The sequence below is a fragment of the Humulus lupulus genome, chromosome 7 (assembly GCF_963169125.1).
Source record: "Humulus lupulus chromosome 7, drHumLupu1.1, whole genome shotgun sequence".
Lineage (NCBI taxonomy): Eukaryota > Viridiplantae > Streptophyta > Magnoliopsida > Rosales > Cannabaceae > Humulus > Humulus lupulus.
This window is the reverse complement of record NC_084799.1, coordinates 181,316,475-181,339,362: the sequence shown is the minus strand read 5'-3', so window position 1 is coordinate 181,339,362 and position 22,888 is coordinate 181,316,475. Positions and strand designations below refer to the sequence as shown.

Here is a 22,888-nt window from a genome sequence, read left to right as displayed (position 1 = left end):
CTTCCAACAGATCAGGAGAAGTTCGTGGTGTATTGTGATGCCTCGAGACAGGGTTTAGGCTGTGTTCTCATGCAGTTTGGGAAGGTGATTACCTATGCATCACGCCAGTTGAAAGAATATGAATAGAGATACCCCACTCATGATCTAGAGTTGGCATCATTGGTCTTTGCATTAAAGGTATGGAGGTATTACCTTTATGGGGAGAAGTGTGAGATATACACTGACCACAAGATCTTGAAATACTTTTTTACACAGAAAGACCTGAACATGAGATAGAGGCGTTGGGTGGAGTTGGTGAAGGATCATGGCTGTGAAATCTTGTATCACCCAAGAAAGGCCAATGTGGTGGAAGATGCCTTAAGTTGGAAGGGTTTGGGACAATTATACAGTGCGAGATAGATATCCAGAGAGTTGGTAGAGGATATGAACAGATCTGGAATAGAGTTGCTGGTGGGCCTGTTGGCCAACATTACGCTACAGTCTACACTGTTGGAGAGAATAAAGGCAAGTCAGTTGGGTGATCCACAACTAACAAAGATGAGAGGGGACATCCTAGTTGGAGTGGCTAGGGATTATACATTGTCAGATATGGGTTTGCTGAGGTATAAGGGTCGGATTTGTGCTCCGATGGACACTGTTATCAGACGAGAGATTCTGGATGAATCTCATACAACCCCTTACTCTTTGCATCTAGGCACCACAAAGATGTATCAGGATGTGAGACCATTATATTGGTGGCCTGGGATGAAGAGGGATGTGACAGAATATGTGGCTAAGTGCTTGACATGTCAATAGATCAAGGCTAAGCATCAGAGACCAACAAGGCTATTACAGCCTCTGGACATCCCAAAGTGGAAATTGGAGGACATCACAATTGATTTCATAGTGGGGTTATCTAGGACCGTGGGTCAACATGATTCGGTGTGGGTTATCGTGGATTGATACACCAAATTATCTCACTTTTTTCCATTAGGATGACTTAGAAAGTTGAACAGTACGCAGATCTCTATGTGAGAGAGATAGTGGGCCTTCATGGGGCTTTGAGGTTGATCACGTTAGATCGGAACCCCACATTTACTTCCAAGTCTTGGGGAAGTTTACAGAAGGCTATGGGTACGCAACTAAAGTTCAGTACTGCTTATCATCCTCAAACAGATGGAAAATCTGAGAGGACGATATAGATATTAGAGGACATCCTGCTAGCATGTGTGCTGGACTTTGAAGGATCTTGAAGTAAGTATTTGCTTTTGATAGAGTTTTTTGACAATAATAGCTATCAGTCGACCATTGGAGTGGCTCCTTATGAGATGTTGTATGGTAGGAAATGTAGATCCCCCATTCATTGGGATGAGACAGTAGAAAGGAAATACTTGGGTCCTGAGGAATTTCAATGGACCAATGAGGCTACTGAGAAGATTAGAGCTCGAATGCTCGCTTCTCAGAGCGGACAGAAAAGTTATGCTAATTTGAAATGTAGTAATGTTTTTGGGGTACCTCGAGCCTTGGGATTTTCTTAAGGTTACTTGAGCTTGAAGTAACCTAACAGAAACAGAAACACGTCCAACTATCTCATTCTCTCTCCTATTCTCTCCTTTTTGATGTAAGATAACATTTTCGAAGGAAACTCGAGTTTTAGAGCTCGGATTCAAGCAAGGTTAGAGTCATAACAATTCTAAGGAAGATTAGAAGCTTGATAGCTTGAGAATTTAGTTGGAAAAAAACTTAATCAGAGGTAATCTAAGCTTTAAGCTCTGATATTTTTTTTTTGAGTTCTTAATCTTTGATTGGATTTTATGGTTTTGATGAGTTTTTGCTTCAGTTCTGTCTTGGGTTTTGATGGTTTGGGGCTGCTGAGTTTATTGGGAACTTTACTTTTGGGATTTGGCTATTTTTGGATAGGGTCTTTGAGGGATTTGGCTTGAGAAAAATGGAGAAAAAAAATAAAGTTTTCATGTTGAGTCGCAGCCCTGTTCTTGGAGCGACGCGACTCTCATGGACGCAAGGGGAAGCTGATGAGCCTTTTGAGTCGCAACGCCTGTTAAGGTGCGCTGCGACGCGGGTGTAGTCAAGGGAGATCCTTGGGCTCTCTAACTTGGGGTGGGTCGCGACTTAAATGTTTGGGTCGCGACGCTTAAGGGGTTTTGGGGCCTTGGGGAGATTTTGAGTGCGGGAACTCAAACCTAAGGGCTCAAGATCGATCCTACTATCCGGTTTAGTAGGATTCAATGTTCTGGAGGCTAGGACTTGGTCTAGATGATTTATTTACTCATTTATGATGGGATTCTATACTTGTTTGTGACTAGGTTATCGCTAGGGGTTCAGAATCAAGATCATACTTGAGGGTTGTTCTTATTTTACATTACACTTAGACCTGAGGTAAGAAACCACAACCCAATACGTGATGTACATGATTAGGGCTTGGGCCCCTGTAAATGTGCATGATTATGATTATGTTTGAGATTTCTTAATTAAGCATGTTGAATGCTCTATATCTGGATATTTGCTATATGATATATGCTTGTTTGCATTTCTGTTTGAAAATACTTGACTTATAAGTCAAGAACGACAATAATGCACTGAGCGCTGGTAGAAAGCAATGACTTATAAGTCAAGGGCGGCAATAGCGCGCTAAGCGCTGGTCGATATGGTTAGGCCTAATTAGGATCACATCATACCGCTTGTCCAACCCAATGGTCATGGAAATGGTCATGGAAAATCAAGCGCTAGGTACGCTGGGCCAGCTCCAAGGCTGGTTATACAGAGGATAGGGTGAAAAGCCCCGGGGTGACTTATTAGTCCCATATCCTAGGGCTGGGGCCCAGTATGATTCATTAATCATGTATTTTTGGGCAACAGACCCCGATATGATTCAGTTAATCATTTAATTAGGGCATCTGGCCCCATATGAGACTGTAGTCATTTATATGAATGGTATGCATGCATGAGTTGGGTTATTACTGCTAGGCATGCTTATTATGATTTGGTAACGTGTTATTAACTACTTATGAGCATGTTTGAGTTTTGTTGCTGAGCCTTGGCTCATGGGTGCTACGTGGTGCAGGTAAGGGGAAAGGGAAGTTGAACCAGCCATGAGTTGGAGAGCTTCGGTGGAAATGTGTACATATGCAGCTGCTTGACCGCCACGACCAAGGTTTCTCAGAGGAACTAGGGTAAAGCCCTATTTTTGCTGTTTAGGTTGATTGGTTGTAATTTTTGAGTTGTTATTACCCTTTTGTAACTGTAAACAACTTTGTAAACTTTTATTGTGGGATCCCATGTACAACTTAACGATTTTACGAAATAACTATTCCTTTTGACCGAAATTTTTAAGCCTAAATCGTTAATCATGTTTAGTTGCACGTTTATGGACAAAGGACTCGTTTGGTGAGTTTATCACTATTTAAAATACACAGTGTAACAGTCTTGGCTAACTAGGGCATTACATTGATTCTACAGGATTCGTGTGTCAAACCCATCAAACCTACTACTTTTCTTTTGAAAGAGGTTTAATGCAAAAACTACTTAAGGAATTGTGACCCTTAAGCTATCCAGAGTCAAACCTAAAAACCTCTCAACTTCTATATCCAAACAGGTATCCTAATCGATTCACCAGTGAAACTTTCTTTACAAAACTCAGAAAATAAAGAGTGAAAGATTCAAACCATACGAGGAGATACTTATAGTTTATATGTCTACTCGATGAGAATACTGATGTTTCTATAGGCAGGATCTTGAGAGTTTATGAGAAATGGAAGAGTGATGAAGGTTTTGGAAAGTTTGAGAGAAAAAGAGAATTTTTGTTTCTGAAAGGAAAGTTTTTGAATGCGAATGTGGTGAGGTTCAGGTCTGATCTCCCGATTTATACGTAAGCTTTGGAAATTAATTTGGGCAATCCAATAGGGTCAACTCGGGATCTAAAGGCCAAGATTGAATGACCCGTGTGGTGGAAATTTTTTTATAGGACAGTTGTCACACTCCTTGAAACCCAAACAGATGCAAATTACAGACGACCACGTGTTCAACACTCGAGTAGTGGGCAGGCACAATTTCTCTTGGCAGAAGCCTAAAAGCCCTTATTGTACGTGTCAAAAATTGATGACGTCAAGCACGAGTAGGAGCTTGGGGGAAAATGTTGTAATCTAAAAATTAGCAAGGATTCAACCACTTAGCAAGAGGTACAGTTGGCAGATAATCACGTAGAAATATCAGGCGAGTAGAACATCTAGATAATGATGATGTGAGCAACTCGAGTTAGGACTTGGCACTGCGACATGCAGATAATTATCAAATTGCTTCATAGGATGATGATCCAATTCGAGACATGTAGTGGCTAGATCCCCTTTAGGGTGCTCTGCACTTAATTCAAACTAAAGTTCAGATACTCTTCGATCACCAGCTCGATGAAGATGTTCAACTTGTGGAATCTTGGTCACGACGCATAGTGAAGGATCTTGAAAGACTCGGATGCTCTTTATACGCTCATTAATGTTCATGTTATATTATACATTTATTGCCCAAGATAACGAGAGTAATTTTCATAGGCAATCATATCCCTATGTAAATGAGAATTACCTTGATTGATTGTGTTACCATATCTGTGCACACGGTTACCCAAACCTGTCCAAGAAATTCCAATATAAATATCAGGGATAATGGACAGGCAAAGGGACTGCCTTTTGTAATATAGAAACTCTGCTAAAACTGTGAGAGAGTAATAATATTATCTTGTGGACTAGGTGGATTTTAACCACTGAACCACGTAAAATTGTGTGTGTGAGAAGTTGTTCATATAGTTCATTACGGTTCGCAAATATGCACTAATATCTTTCTTGTTTGATTTCTTAATCTACGGTTGGGGAAAAACCGCGTCAACAGTAACGAACAAGTCAAAAGATTTAAATAATATAATTAGCAGAATATTATCACTTAGAATTAAGATTGACTTGACCTATGGTCAATTTTGTGACATTGATTAGATTCGATAACAACGATACTTGTTCATCTATCAATAATCAATATCGGTCCTAGTCTAATGTATACATATACATCTGATTTTATCTACTTGGTCATTGCCTTGGATAAGACATCACACCGTGAATATGTAAGTAGATCATATCATAGATTACCAGATCAGTGAAAACCCAATGCACTGATATAATCTTAGGACTCGTTCGTTTGAACATATAACTACAATCATAATCAATTGTGACCTAGTCACTATAATTGTAACTATTTATATGTTCAGGATTTATAAATGTTTGTATTATTCCAATAATCATGTAATAAAACAAGCAAGCAACATGGTTGTCAAACAAAATGATTTTTACTACTGTTACTGATAATATAAAATCACGTTACATGTCCGACATGATTTTATAAGGGCAAAAAGTCCAACAACTCCCACTTTCCCTTTTAAAACAAATGGGACATGTTTCTTAAAACCATTCATTCTCGTGCTTCAAAATTATGATCTATGCTTATATATTTGTAAAGGGATATGAAAGATTGCATTCTAATGCTATCTTCATCACCTTCACATCACACCTTCGCCATGCATCCCCAATAATGTGGTACTTTCTCTCTATATGCTTTGCTCTTTTGTGGCTTCAAGGTCCTTTCGAATTTGCTATTGCCTCATTATTGTCACTAGACAAAATAAGTTGTTTATCCATTTTTGGAATAACACCGAGATTCGTGTAGAACTTCCTCATCCTGACCATTTCCTTAGCCACCATGGACGCAGCTATGTACTCAGTATCCAAGGTGGAATCTGAAATGGCAGATAGCCTAACCCTTCTTCAAATTATAGGTATTGAGATGGAAGACAACTTGTCGCTTCCCCAAATCATAGCTTCACCCCCAAGAGTAAACACCTTTTTCAGAAGTAGACTTCCTGTCATCAACATTAGTCTAAAATTCGAATCTACATATCTTAATAGGTTCAAAGAATCACCTGAATAGACTAACATATAGTCTCTAGTCCATCAAAGATGTCGATCACTATCTATTGTTCATTTACAAGGTTTTACTGACACTTGCTCATCACTCCCACTGCATAGCAGATCTCTGGTCACAACCTACAACATACCATGCATTAGACTTCTAATTGCAAATTGTTGACCCTTTACTTGGCCAACGACACGGAGTCAAAATAACGACAAAGAAACAAAAAGGAAATCAAGAATGAAATCAAATGGGAAGAAGGTGACACAAATGATTTATAGTGGTTCGGCCACAACTGTATGGTAATAACCTACGTCTGCTTAGTGTTTTTATTGATGTTGAATCCTAATGCCGTGATCAAAGAACTAGGGTTCTTGAGTTTCATCAGCCTTAGGAGAATTACAACTTTTCAGTGGATAATCACACTGTGTTCTCTCTGTGAGTATTCAAGTTCCAGGTTCAAAAGTCCCTTCTTTGAGCTCTCTCATTCATATTTATAGGCTCAAGGGGGATACATGGGCCACTGGGCCTTCATTATCCTTAATCTCAGCGTATCAAGGCAATAAAGAGAAAATATAATAAATATAGTTATTACAAGATTACATATCTTAAAGGAGTTAAACCGAAGCGTGCGACCAGACTGGTCGCATCTAATTGCGAGATCTGATGAAGTAATAGACATCTGGTCGATAGGAAAACAGCATCCCTTCACTTTAACGCTGCCACGTGCCAACCATATGTAATAAATTCTTGCCACATCATCAGGAGCCATTTTTGGGTAAACACAAATGCTTAAGGAATTCGTTTCATATTTTCTTTCTCTTGAAGATTATGTGGAGATTGCTGTTTAGATAAATAAATTCCTTGTCAAAACACTAAACATCATTTCTCTGAATTTATTACAGAGTAACACCCAAGCACCTCACTTAAACAGGTTGCTTGAGTTAAAAGCAAAAATTCAGTTCTTTCTACCTCTGATGACCTGGATACCAAGAACACGACTTGATACAACGATATCTGGAATTTCATTTCCATCCAGTTATTTATGTCTGATAATTTCTTGACATTGTTTCAAATGAGTAAGATATCATATACATAAAGTATTAAGAACACCACAATGTCTTTTTCCCTGAGTTGGTTAAACACAAGGCTCAACTATATTTTGTTCAAAACCACAGGTCTTAATGTTTCCATTAAACCTTAAGTTCTAGGAGCGCAAAGCTTGTTTAAGTCCATAGATAGACCTACTCAGCTTCCAGACTTTCCTGTCCAGCTACTTTAAATCCTTCTAATTGATCCATGTTAATGGTCTCATCAAGATATCCATTAAAAATGATTCTTTGATGTCCATTTGCCTTATCTCATAATCAAGAGTTGTGACTATGGATAAGAGTATACTAAATGAATTTTAACATGGCTACATGAGAAATTTTTTTCTCTAAGTCAACTTTCTCTCTCTGCCACGAGTCGAGCCTTGAATATCTCGACCTTTCCATCAGCTTCTCTCGTCTTATTTTAGGTCCACTTGCATCCCATGAGCCTAAATTCCAATGGCACATCTATAAGATCTCAGATAAATTTAGAGTACTTAGACTCTATTTCTTGGTACTCGGCTTCGATTCAAAGTTCCCTTTCAGACTTTCCCATTGTCTGTTTAAAGGTCAGTAGATCATTTTTACTTGTGTCCCCAACCATCTTGTGGGTTTCACTATCCATATCATAGGTACTGGGTTCCAAGAAACCCTCCCACTCTGACGAGGCACCGTAACCTTCTGACTTGGATTAGTGGTTTCTAAATCTACCTTGTTTTCATCGAATTTCGTCGATGAGGATGGAACAATAGTTTATCATTTTTCCATCTAATACTATTTTTCTACAAAACTTGAAATTCATTATGTAGTCGTTATCCAGAAAAGTAGCGTTTGTAGAGCAAAACACTTTCTTGTTTACTAGACTATAAAACATACCACCTTGAGTACATTTAGGATAGCCAACAAATAAGAAAACCTCAGTTCACTGTTCTAGATTTCCTACCTTTTTCCTCCGGACATAAGCAAGACACCCCCAAATTCCATAATGACATAAACTAGGCTTGTAACACCCTCACTTATTTTAGTTAAAACCATATTTGAGGTGTTACATTTTAAACTATATCATAATTACTTTTAGCGAAAGTGTGAATTTTTGTTTTTTTCTATAAAAATTATTTCACATTATTTATATTAAACATAAAGTGTATCTCAAAGATATTATACATAAGTATTAAATAACCCAATTTGTTTTCAAAACACAAAATCACACTTTATTATAAACATACACACTGATAAACTGAAATAACCCACATAAGGTCTATATGTTCATATGTACAAATCAGGGTCAAGACCTTGCTTCGGTTCTCCTTTTTCATTCACTAATTTCTTTCTTTACATGCTTTACAAGACAATTGTGAGCCTAAACCTCAGTAAGCAAAGTAATGCATGCAATGCTAATCATTACCCCCATGTAAATGTGCATACACAACTCTTTTTAAAATTTTGGGCTCCTTAATATTGTGCACATTGTTTGATTAGGTCAATGCCTGCAGGACTTGTTACACATATAATATAAAATCCCATGGGTTCTCCTCCGAACAACCATCACCACAGTAGGGCGCATTAAAAAACGTATTCCATCATTGCCCCGTTGGGCTCAAGAATTAAGGAGGCCATACAATGTGGTGTCAATACATATAACAATAACTCATATGGAGGAGAAATATAAACGGGAACATGGCAAACAATATAATTGGTTCACTAAAACCTAGCCCATAGTATTGGGCTGACACTATGAGCCTAACCATAGGCCGCCATTTACACTTACTTACACTCTCATTTGCCTTTTCAAAATAGTGGCTTTTAACTTAAACTTCTTATTACAACTTACTTTTATGTTGCATAAAACTTGCTAAGCCATCACATAATTAGTCATCATAATATCATGCATGGCCTTATATCATACAATAATTCACCATATCACTATCATGGCAGGCATACAAATTTATGATGAAGTGTCAATGTATATTCATACCACTTATTCAAATAATATTAATATAATGCATACTTCCACATAACATGTAATTTTTGTGTTACAGTTGAGTACTCTACTTACCTTGTGTCCAAAATATATTTCACCGTGTAACAACTTGTGTCTTAGGTGTTGATGTGCTTATCCTGAAAATGGCATGAATTTCACATCATTTCAAACATATAATTTTTCTTATGATCTTTAATGAAATATATAAAAACTTAGCTCAATGTTTTAATCCTTTAGAAAAATCCCAAAATCCTCATAATATCCTAATCATGATCATGATAAATTTTAACACTTAATTAGGTTACAATCATCCAATTTATATAAATCTAATTTCACACCATAATGATGGAAACAAGACATTGAACTATCATTTAAATATATCCATAAAGCATCATATCAATTTTCATACCCAAAACATGCCTAAAATGCCTTAAACAATTAAGATTGAGCGTTAGATTTATCTTAGACACTTGGAGAAATTTTGACAGAGCTTCCCCTTAATTTTACCTATCCCCAAATATCAAAATCAATCAGTAATCCACATAAAATAACCTACCATAACCACATATCGCAAATACCAACATAATTCATCACAAAATTATCATATACCAATTTTGTTAAAATTCTAATTTTCTAGATCATCACCCAAATTAAATGAATATCCACATCTATTCAAACATTTATAAATATATCTACCCTCTTATAAACTCAATCAAATAACAAAAAATCAATTTGTACTCCAAGTACCACAAAATCCTCATAAAACACAAAATTCACTTATCGAGCAACTTTTCAATGGAAAAAATTTCTTCTAGCTTTTCTAAACCTCAAACCACTTGGAAACCACCAAGAAATATCTTAAACAAGATAAAACACCATATATAAGCTCTCAGCAAAATTAAAAAACATGATTTAACCTCCAACTACAAGAACTTACCACAAAAAGGCCAAAACTAAGCTTAATCCACTTCTTCGGCTTTGATTTCACTTGGACCACCTTAGGATATCTTCAAGCCAGCCAAGAAATATTTTTGGTTTTATTTTCTCTATGTTTTTCAGAGTCATGGTTGTGTTAAGTGATAAGGTTGATGATAATTCATTGTTTTCAATGATTTGGCCTTATTGTATCAAAATTTGACACCTTTCACTTTATCATTTTACATTTTGACTTATAAAAACCTTTTCACTTCAATAATTTCAACTTAATAATTTTATAGGCCTATTTTCATTATGTATGAAACACTCAGACCAAACCTTAGGTCTATATGAGTTCATACCCAATAGTTATGCTTACCCAATTGAGTGTAGCACACTTATACTAAGCTCGTTTTGACTTTGCGTCAACACCACTAATTATGTATACCTCCCATAAACACTTGATACAATGGTTCTAAAACCATTTTTATTTCATCAATGAGACCTTAATCATACCTCAATTATATTTGGTAAATCCACTAAGACTCAATTTTGCATCGAAATAGTAGTAATCGACATTGTACTATTTTTCACCGTTTAACATCTTTTGCTTTATATATCTCACTTTTCTCACTTAATTTCTTTCATTGTCCATATTTTTCATACCTTTTTATATCTTGAGCACATTAAACACCCATAACAAGACAACTCAAATGCCACAAGATTAATAATATTGAACATACACATAGTAATCATAAACACAACTTTTATACTTATGCATGAAAATATTAATAAGAATATGCATATGCTCAAATTATACATATTGTATGATATGTAATGCAATGGAATCATGTCATTATTGGCTATATTATATCAAAATAATGTGGGTGCTACAAGGTTCACAACCATTCCATAATTCTAGTGGTGTCTTGGAGACAGCTGTGAGACGGTACAACATTCAAAAAATGTCACATGCGGTCTAGGTAGTATGTCTCTAGAATAGATATGGGTAAGAAGTCGGTAGAGTTGAATAGTTTATCAAAGAACACATATTTTCCTAAACACTCGATTCAAGCCACTCAGCAACACCATTCTGTTGCGGAGTCCCTGAGGTAGTTGCTTTAGACAATTCTCCAAGTTCAATTAAATGAACTTGATTATGATTATCAAAATATCCTCCACCCCTATCAGATCGCAAGATCTTTAACGTTTTACCTAATTTGGTTTTAAATCCATAACAATGAATTCTTTGAACTTCTTAACAAATTCTCAGAGTTCCTATGCTTTAGTTACTAACATGAGTCTCTAGAGCAATCGTCAATGAAGGTGAAGAAATACTCATAACCACCCATCGCTTGAACATTCATTTATCCCAGACATCTGAATATACTAGCCCTAGTGGTTCTTTGGCCCTATGTCCTACACAGAGAATGGACGCTTTGTCATTTTGTCCTCGAGATCAGATTCACAAACAAGTAGGTCACCCTAGGTGAGTTCCCTCAAAGGCCTAGCCTTTGTTAGTATTTGAATCCTATCATAGCAAATATGACCAAAGCGAAGATTCCAAAGTTACGTCATTTCTAACGTTATTGACCTTTTGTCATTTAACGGTCCTAGGTTTAGCTATCTTAAACAACTCATTATTTAGTACATAGGGTTCTTTTGGTTGTAATAGGTATATCCCATTTTCCTAACATCCACCCCACAATTCACATCCATTTAAAGAAATACGATTTTATTACTTGTGAAAGTAACTACAAATTGTTGTTGATGTAATAAGGAAAACTAAAATTAAAATTTCCACTAAAAATTGGAATAAAATAAACATTGTCGTAAAACAATATATTTATTTATAAAATTCATTCAAGCTTATCCTTTTGCCTTGTCTGATAGAAAAAATCATTTTTGGATTCCAAGTTTTAGCTTTTCATCCTTCAAGATTTTCCTAATGCTAAAAAAGTTGTTTTAAAGTACATGCATGTTTAGTAGATCCTGATTCAACTATCTAAAACCAAAGAATCATCCTCTAAAATCACATGCATCCAAGACAAATTTCATTATCTTGGGTTTTGTATGCCTTGAGTACCGAGAAATCTTGTGCCAATTCCCAGTCTCCTTGCAGTTGGAAACACTTCCCTTTAGTGTACTTATAATCAGGCCTTGCTCCAAGATGCTTTGCAGCATTTGGTGCCTTGCCAGTGGACTTCTTATTCTTTTTGTTTGTATTTCTTCCTCATTTTCTCTTAAAAGAAGAAGCTTAAGGCAGCTTCTCCTTGAGCATGTTTGGTAGTATCCTTTTTTCTTTTGCTCGGTCCACCATCAACAATCCTTTTTGAAGGATTTGGTGATCGTTGCATAGGAAAATAGGATTATCTATAATTATCACAGACTCAATGTTGTCCATAATCAACACCATGTTGATGTTGGACAAACATTTTGTGAGATTCTCACTAGGGAAACTTTTTAGAGATTAGAAAGAGTATGGAGTGGGAAGCCTAAAGCTATGATTATCAACTAAGTAGAAATTAACGCATTGCTTGACAAACATTTATTCATCAAAATGTTAGAAATAACATAGCATACAAACTGTTTTGAGATAAGCAAAATACCAATACACTTATCTTATACTTCTTAGGTACTTCAACTAGCCATGGACCTATGTGTCTCAGTACGCGGGAGTCACAAATATTCACTTGTTAAATAGAGAAATATCTCAATTAATAAACATCCTATACTTTTATTAATTACCTATCCATCCGATCAAAGTAACAAAAGCCCATGTGTCCCGGTAGGTGAGAGTCACAAATATTTCTTACTTTATGAGTTTGACCCAAGTTTTGGATTATTACAAACTTAATTCCTATAGTCACCATAGAGATGAGTCTATAGAAGGTCCATCTATAACCATCTATACTAAGAAATTTAACCATGTTAAAAAGTCCAATGAACACCTTCCGTAAGAAGACAAAATCAAGCGCCATGTGACCCCACTAAACTCTAACCTTGTTAAGTCAACCGTTGAGATCAAATTCAAATTTTAAAAACTCATTATTTAATTTTTCTCAATTTAGTATTTTATTATTTTGAGAATTACCAACTTGGGTTCGCCAAATTATTAAAATAATCAATAAACAATAGTTTATAATTTTCCCATTAATTCTAAAATTACCCATTGAAAATTAATCCAAAAACTAGATTTTTTTTTTATAATCAATTATTAGGTCCAACTAAAAATATTAACCTAATACAATTAAGTCCAACTTAGCTAAATTGACCTTAACAATTCAAGCTTGCATGGAGGTGAGTTGAGTTGAGTGTGTCAGACCCAGTACTAAGACTCCCTAACTTCCATACAAAGCCCCAAAAGACATGAATTTGAACATTCATTTTATTAATTGTTATTTAATTGATTATGCTCAATCTAGTAATGCAAAACAAATTGGCTTTCACAAGTGTAACTACCCACAAGAGGGAAATTTAATCTTTACATGTTCAATTGGGCCAAAATAAAACCTAACATTTAATGAAAGTTTTATTTGAGTTTTCCCACATTTTTCAAAATTAAAAATGGGTCATCATTATTTTTATATTTAAAGCCCAAATGCAAAAATAACTTAATGATGATGCTTAATATGTTAATAATTGGATAGGCCTTACATGCTACTATATGAGCATATATTATTAAATTATGAAAATATACGAAGATAATATACTATTTTTCAAAAATACCATAATTAATTAATATAGAATTCATCAGATAAAATTCAATATAATTAATTAAACAAGTTGAAAAATATTAAATTAATTAAAATAGAATATATCTAACAAAATTTAATTTTAAATAATTAATTTAAACTAGGTTGTTGAGGTTTTAAGAATGACAAGATAAAATATTTTAACCAATTTTAAAATATCAAAATATCTTTTACCCAAATTTACAATATCTTAAAATATCAAGAATTATCACATAGCCAATTTCAAATATTTTAAACAATAAAAATATCTTGAATAATTAGATAACAAATTTTTAATATTTCAATTATAACAAAATAAAAAAAATATTTTAAAATATCATCATTATCAGATAACCAATTATAAATATTTTAGAAACTAAAATATCTAAAATAATTAGACAGTAAATTTTAAATATTTTAAACTTAGTTGCACAAAATATCCATTTTCAAAAATCAAAATTTTAAATTAATTTTATTTTTAAGAAAAGTGCCGTCGCGGGGTCCAGCACCGACATCGTACGGATATCGTACGAATCCATACGGACGTCCATATGGCTGGGGTCCCAGTGACCCCTTCATGCGTGCCCAGTACGCACACTACCCAATCAGTCCAAACAATTTTTAAAAAAAAAAATATGTGCAGTTTTTCAATCCCAAAACAAGCAGAAAAATAACCAAATTAAAACTAAATTTACATAACAAAACATAGACCTGCACCAATAACATGTACCATCCAATTAACACCCTAGCATATCAATCAATTTCATACATTTTCAATCATGAAAATAAACTAGCAAACTATGGCTCTGAGGCCAGTTGTAGGATATTTCATATTACAGGACCTTTTGAACAAAGCAATTAAGAAAATCATCTTTTCACTTCTCATATAGAAGTTATAGATTTCATATCTATGAATAATACTCCCACTCAATTACACCACTAAATCTCCAAGATGTGACTATGGGCTAGACCGTAGGGTAAGATGGTAACGAACAAGTCAAAAGATTTAAATAATATAATTACCAGAATATTATCACCCAGAATTAGAATTGACTTGACCTATTGTCAGCTTTGTGACATTGATTCGATTCGATAACAACGATACTTATTTATCTTTCAATAATCAATATCGGTCCGAGTCCATTGTACCCATATACTTCTGATCTTATCGACTTGGTCAATGCATTTGATAAGTCATCACACTTCGAACGTGTAAGTAGATAATTTCATGGATTACCAAATCAGTGAAAACCTAATGCATTGATATAATCTTAGGACTCATTCGTTTGAACATATAATTACAATCAAATTCCACTGTGATCTAGTCACTATAATTGTAACTATTTATATCTTTGCGATATTATAAATGTTTGTATTATTCCAATAATCATGTAATAAAACTAGCAAGTAATACAGTTGTAAAACTAAATGATTTCTACTACTTTTACTAACAATATAAAATCGTGTTACATGTTAACCATTGTTTTATAAGGGCATAAAACCCAACACTAGGGTACAAAGTGGGCATGCATTGCATGGAGAATGATAAAAAAGGGAGTGGAAATCCTCGTGCTACTTCCTAAGCACAATCTGGGTTTAAAGTCTAGATCACCATCAGACCATCGTGTTAGAGGTAGGTGGCCCCACGTATTGTATTGTCGGCTTAGTAGCAGGCCTCACTTCCGTGAAATGCATATTCTTGTCTCTCAGATCCGAGTTTATGACTTTCGAAGACCTTCTTGGGAGACGCACATCATGAGGGGCTTCTCGAAAGTTGCATAGGTGTGAGGAGCCTCTCGAGATTCGAACACTCCAAGTGGCCCAATGGGTTACACTTGTCATGACTCACTCGTCTTATACTAATGACATTTAGAAAATATGACTATATTATTATATATTTAAAATAATATTAATATCCCATAAATTAATATTGACTAAAAAATATATAAAAAGTCATAATATATAATAATCATATTTATTGAAAAATAGCTTGAATAATTCAACGATAATAACATTTTATAACGACTACAGTGTAGGAAAAAGTACACATACATGATCTTACTTATTATCATGTGATTTCTCATTTAATCAAAATGTAGATGCCAAAAATCCGCCAAGGAAAAAAGGTATGATCCCTTGTTGAAATAAATGGCTAAGGGTCACTTAGTCATTCTATCAGACTTGTGCCTATAGATCTCACGAGACCAAAATCTAGGTAGCACTCCTAAGTGCCCCATGAGGTCCCTGCCTCACTGAAGACCCAAGCGCCTCGCGCCCAAGAGGGTCGTGTCTTGCGAAGCCTACACCTCGCGCCAACGAAGGCGCCTCACACCCAATAAGTGCCATGCCTCATGAGGCCCGCGTCTCGCACCACCACCAGCGCCTCACGCACCCTACACCTCATGCCAGCAAAGGCACCTCGTGCCTAGGAGGGATATGCCTCGCGCGCCCAGAAAGGGATCACCTCATGCGCTTAATGTCTCGCACCACCACATGCGCCTTGCGCATCCTGAGAGTGTCGAACCTCATAAGATGGATGCCTTGAACTTGAGCCCAATTCACGCAGCTATCGTCCCTTGTCTCCTTGGAATGTACGCCTCGTTGATGAGGCCCTGCCTTAATTTCTAGTGTAGGTGTCACCAGTGGGGAGGGAGCAACTCCCATGTATACCCTTTCCAAAGTCTGCAAGTATTTCGATACTTAGCAAAATAAAAAGGGGCTTAAGGCACATACACACCCCGAACAGGTTAAAACACCTACTTGGTACATGATACATGTACGGGTATGAAATGTACGTATTAAACAAAAGGAGACATAGCACTGTAGTAATGCTCACGCCAGATAGGTAGTGGCTGTTCAAGGGTAGTACCTGGTGAAGCCTCCCCTACCACGCTCCTGACATTTGTACCAAACAAGTGATGGTGACGACATAGTACAAAACTAGGATCCCTCCAAGTCTCTGATATGTACTAGAGCCGCCACCACTCCTCCAGCACCACTACCATCTGCCCCACGATCATCTGCAGCCTACAGATTCGTCTTTTTGTCCCATCAGGACCACTTTGTATTAAGAGCCACCAGTGCTCACTTATAAATATGATCTCACTTCACGAAGAAGAAGATGTTAAAAAATCATTGTAACTTTGTACCAAGAGAAATACAAGTTCTTTTCTCCATTTTCTTCTGCAACTATTTTCTAAATTCTTGAAGTTCTTCATTAATAAGCTCTATACTTTAATTTTTTCGACCTAACATCATTGACGAGTTCTTGCCGTCAACACAAAACATAAATAGAAATCCTAGAACATGTATCTATTGAAATAAACAATAAAACAGAGATAAAATGAATTACTTACTTATCTGCCGCGGAATTAGTGAGACTCCACCCTTTTAGTTCTCTATCCTTTTGTCCTTTTATGATTGCTAGGAATTTCCAAGAACTTTAACACTTTACATAACACAACCACAATCTTCCTCGTCAATCTTTGATCAAGCCTAACTAGTCTGGGCAATTTTCTCAACACATGAGATAGAGATCTAGAAGAGAAGATAGACTGGCTAGAAGAGTATAATCTCTAGGGTTTTCTATAACTGAGCACTTGCCAAAAACTGTCTTCTGAAAACCCTAGCTATAACATTATAATTATATACACAACCTATGACTTATTTTCTTAATTAAATAAAATGTAAATAAAGCCCATCATGGCCACCCATACCATGTGGGTTGGGCTCATGATGTGTGTCTTAAATTTAAGGCTTAATGGGCTCAAATTCAAGACTTTTATTTATTTATTTATTTTATAATTAATTAATAAAATAATCAAATCCTTATTCAAATTAACTATTTATAATTTGAAACTTGATTTAATATAATTTATTAATAATATTAACACCAATTTTTCATTATAAATAAATATGCCCAATATTTTACAATAACTCTCTTCTTTTCTCTAATTCATAATTAATGTAAATATCACAAAATTGACCTTTCTAATTCGATATTCTAAATTGATAATTAAATGATTGTTTGAGACATTTACTTGATTTAATCAAAGAAAATAAGTGTCTTATAAATGGTAATTCCATAAACTTAATTATAAAAAATGAATACTCAATCATTTAACTATATATTTGAACTAAGCTATTAAGGAAATCATCTTTTCACTTATATTACAGAAGTTATAGATTTCATATCTATGATAAATACTCTCATTCAAGATGTAAGTATAGACTATGTCGTAAGTTAAGCTTTTAGCGAACAAGTCAAAATAAGATTAAGATAATATAATTAATAGAAAGATTATCACTCATAATTGACATCGACTTGACCTATGGTCAATTTTTTGACACTGATTAGATTGGATAATAACGATACTTATTTATCTATCAATGATCAATGTCGGTACTAGTTGGATGTAACTAGATACATCTGATCTTACCTACTTGGTCAATATCACCACACCATTGTGTAAGCAAATCATATCATAGATTACTAAATCAGTGAAAATCCAGTACACTGATTTAATCTTAGGACTAATTTTTTTGAACATGTAATTACAATTATAATTCACTGCGACATGTTCACTATAATTGTAACTAGTTACACATGTTTATGATTTTATAAACGTCTGTCTTAAATAAATAGTCATGTAATAAAACACGTGAGCAATGCATTGATAAACAAAATGTTTTTTATTCTTATTGATAATAAAATGTGTTACATAAGAAATATGATTTTACAAAAGCGTAATGCGCACCATATAGTTCTAATATATTCCAAAGTAGCTTAATTAAAAAAGGGAAATAAAAGAAATTTAGTATTTCTATATTAAAAACTCGATTAAATATACACGTTAAGTCATTTACAAATACTAAAAAACAAGACATAATCAGCAACATGTTCTTAGAACATCACTAGCTATTACTTTCAATCTCTTAGTTTTCTTCCATAAATTAAAAGTAGACAAGATCCCAAATAATGTTGAGCATGCATATTGAAATGATTCATGATTATTTCCACCTGAAAAAAAAAATCAATAGGTAAGTGGAGAACTTTACAACTTTCACACAAAAATTAATGAAAAAATTAGACAATTTTATTGTACACATAATGTATTTTTTACTAGTTTTCCTTATTTTATTTAGGTAGCACTGTATATTTTTATTATTGTTTTTTATTTCCTCTTGTGCATGCAACTTATATATTGGTCTCCCTTTTGCTTCGCCCTTTCTGTTTTCTTTTTTGGCTGTCCTTCCGTGACTGATTCTATACCAAGCGACAGTTCTCTGCTGAGAATGGAGCTACATAGAAGGTGAGGGGGCCTTGTCCTCAAAAAAAAAAAAAAAAAAAAAAATATATATATATATATATAATATATTTTTTAATTAATATCTTTAATTCTTCCAAAATTACATATTTGGCCCCTATTAATATTTTTTTCATTGTTTTGCCCCTTAAAAAATGTTTTCTACCTCCGTCCATAGAGTGCTCAGCCTCCTCCAACCAACACCAATTCCCGTGTCAACTCTAGCTCCTCTATTGATGACTCTCACAACCCCGTCTTTCTACATCACTCGGACAATCCTGGAATTATCTTTGTCTCCCAACCACTCAATCAGGTTTTCTTAATGCTTCCATTCCCAAACCTCCTACTACTGATTCTATGTGGAAGACTAATTGATCTTCTTGTATTGATTGTAGCGTAGCACCAAATAAGCTAAAAAGAACACTGGTGACACACCGAATCTTTGGTAGGCCATGACCCATGAGCATATTGAATTCCCATCAGTCATTACAGATACTATAAATTCTGCAACTGTAAAGTTGAGTTCATCGAAATACTCACCACCACCCTTTTGTGATATTCAGATTCCCCATTCCCCAATATGTTACCGACGTCCTGTAGTAGCTTAGCTTCTATGTGGAAGGATTAAAAATATTGTGCATGATGAACCAGTTCACCACATGTATAACCTCTTCTGCTCATCATTGGTTTGATAGCACGTAGGACTTTTTTTTTTCAAATATCTGTAGCTCACTTACCCTTTATCTAAAAGAAGAAATAAAACAGTACCCCGTTGCACTCAAAAAAATAATTTTCACCAAAAAATATCACATTTTGTTGTGCCTTATTTGTTTAATGAGATCTTGTGTTTTAATTAATTAAGATATAATAATTGGCGCATGTTCTTGAAAATCTCGATGCAGACAACAGACTCTAATCTCTATGCAGGTGATGATTCAGTTGACATTCTTGGGAGTCCTGTTCTTAAAAATACTACTGGGAAGTGGAGAGCCTGTTCTTTCATTCTAGGTAGTAGTCTAAACTTTTAAACATCCTTCCTCTTGCTAATTACTTTCATTTATCTCATTTCAACAGCTCTAATATGAAACGCTAGGTACTTTTTTCTGTGAACGCCTGGCCTTCTATGGGATTTCAACGAATCTTGTCAGTTATCTAATTGAAAAACTACACAAAGGAAATGTCTCTGCAGCAAGAAATGTTACAACATGGCAAGGTACGTGCTATCTTACACCTCTAATTGGAGCCATCTTAGCGGACACCTACTGGGGTAGATTTTGGACCATTGCGGGTTTCACCACAGTTTATCTAATTGTATGTGTAAGCTTAAAAGTATTCTATTTTTTCATTTCATCATATACACCCTCAATATTATCCAGTGAAGCTCAAGCCTTTAGTACTGAAAAATGTATATCATCATGAGCTATGAATACTGAAATGTTGGAATGGTGATTGGTGTAGGGAATAGCTGCCTTAACTCTCTCAGCATCAGTTCCAGCATTAAAGCCTGCTGAATGTATAAAGTCCGTATGCCCTTCAGCTACTCCTGCTCAGTATGCCATGTTCTTTTTTGGACTCTATATGATTGCACTTGGGACTGGTGGGATCAAACCATGTATATGGCCTTTTGGGGCAGATCAGTTTGATGATACTGATCCTAGAGAAAGAGTAAAGAAAGGAACCTATTTCAACTGGTTTTACTTTTCTCAAAACATTGGTGCCATAATAGCAAGTACCTTATTGGTATGGATTCAAGACAAGGTTGGCTGGGGTCTAGGATTTGGAATCCCTGCATTGCTAATTGCCATTGCTCTTGCGAGTTTGTTCTCAGGTACACTCGTATACAGATTACAGAAGGCAGGGGGAAGCCCTTTGACAAGAATTTGCCAAGTTTTTGTTGCAGCATTCCATAAGAGGAGACTGCATGTACCAGAAGATAGTAGCGTCCTCTATGAAACACGAGACAAAAGCTCCACTATTAAAGGTAGTCGCAAACTAGAGCATAGTGACGAACTGAGGTGATCCTCTTTAATTTTATTTGATCTTAAGACTAAATAAAGTATCCCCATTTGTATATATCACTAAGCTTCATACCTGTTTCAGGTGCCTAGACAAGGCTGCCTTGGTCTCAGATAGTGAAACTGAAAGTGGGAATTTCTCTAATCCCTGGAGGCTTTGCACTGTCACACAGGTGGAGGAACTGAAGATTTTGAGCCGCATGTTTCCAATCTGTGCAACTGGAATTATATTTTCTGCTGTGTTTGCCCAAATGCCAACCTTGTTTGTGGAACAAGGGAAGATGATGGACAAAACTCTGTGGTCTTTCACTATTCCAGCTGCCTCTCTTTCACTTTTCAATCACATTAGTGTCATTACCTTGGTACCGATCTATGACAGAGTGATTGTCCCTATGGCAAGGAAGTACACAGGGAAAGAAAGAGGCTTCTCACAATTGCAGCGAATGGGAATAGGCCTTTTCATTTCAATTCTCTGCATGTCTTCAGCTGCCATAGTTGAGATTAAGCGGCTAGAACTTGCGAGGGAGCTTGGGTTGGTTAACAAGGAAGTTGTTGTACCACTCACCATATTTTGGCAAGTTCCTCAGTACTTCTTGTTGGGGTCTGCAGAGGTGTTTACTTTCATTGGGCAACATGAGTTCTTCTACGAGCAGGCACCAGATGCCATGAGGAGTTTATGCAGTGCATTTTCTCTACTAACAAATTCTTTAGGGAACTACCTATGCTCTTTGGTTTTGACTATTGTAACTTACATAACAACAAAGGGTGGGAAGCCTGGATGGATCCCTGATAACCTGAATGAAGGACACCTTGATTACTTCTTCTGGCTTTTGGCTGGACTTAGTTTCTTAAACGGGTTGGTGTATATAGTTTTTGCAAGAAAATACAGGGAGAAGAAAACTTCTTAGAAGGCTTTTGGTTCCATTTCTGTGTATGTTTATTAATATATAAAGCAAAAATCATTTAAGGTTTCAAGTAGGACAGACAATGGTTGTAAATCAGTATTCACGTGCTTATAATTTGATCATTAATAACTAATGATTACTCTAATTTTATCATTCTACTAAAATTAACTCACTGTTACTTCATGAAATATCATAAATCATATATGTTGAAATTGATTGAACATTAAACAATAATCAAGAATTGATTAACAAGAATCTATGCTCAATCATGCATAATTATATCATCTTATTCAAGGCACAAATTAAATTTAAGAGAGACATTGTTACCTTGTAATAATGGCTATGAATCGCCGTGCTTCACCTTGTGCTCATCACATTCCATCAATCTACACACACAAAAGTAAACAAAAGTGCAAGGGTATGATGAACACTACTCTCTCACTCTCTAAACACCCATGTATCATCACACCTTACAATGAAAGGGTATGTGCCCTTTTATGAGTCACAATGGGCTTATTGGGCCTAGATACCCAATAAGAGAGAATTAGTTATCTTGGCCCAATGGGCTGACCAAAGACATTTTAGAGCGTGTCCATAGGCCCCGAGCGTATTAATATATTATGTTCATCACATTATGACCCGATAGTAATATTATGCAATACCGATTATACAGCCATCCTTATATATTAATAATGATATTACATGAATAACACTTAATTATGTCAGTCCATATAAATTATTCTTACATTTTCCCACTTGGACTACATAATTACACTGATAAACGCTCACTGAACAATAGTGTCTATACGCAAGAATCTCAAGAAACATAAATGTCTTAAAACTAATTATGCATCATATTATAACGATAGGATACAAATGCAATACACAACGAGACATCAGATATTCACAAAGCGTGGAGATGACTACCAATATGGATCCACTTGAAACATAATATCGAGTCTAAGCCATAGGCTCGCATCAACAAATGTGCATACAGA

At 35.4% G+C, this 22,888-nt stretch overlaps 1 protein-coding gene across 2 annotated transcripts; it reads left to right on the top strand.

The window, feature by feature from the left end:
* Nucleotides 1-19,536: 19,536 nt before the first annotated feature.
* LOC133788897 (protein NRT1/ PTR FAMILY 8.3-like) lies at nucleotides 19,537-22,017 on the top strand. Of its 2 annotated transcripts, none has more exons than XM_062226542.1 (4): nucleotides 19,537-19,978; nucleotides 20,064-20,281; nucleotides 20,429-20,985; nucleotides 21,071-22,017. In XM_062226542.1, the coding sequence occupies exons 1-4, from the start codon at nucleotides 19,849-19,851 to the stop codon at nucleotides 21,891-21,893; spliced, it is 1,728 nt and encodes a 575-aa protein (XP_062082526.1). In that variant the 5' UTR covers nucleotides 19,537-19,848; the 3' UTR covers nucleotides 21,894-22,017. The 2 variants fall into 2 exon arrangements, with proteins under 2 accessions (XP_062082526.1, XP_062082527.1); XM_062226543.1 differs by having other exon boundaries at nucleotides 19,543-19,978; nucleotides 20,064-20,183.
* The last annotated feature ends 871 nt before the right edge of the window (nucleotides 22,018-22,888 follow it).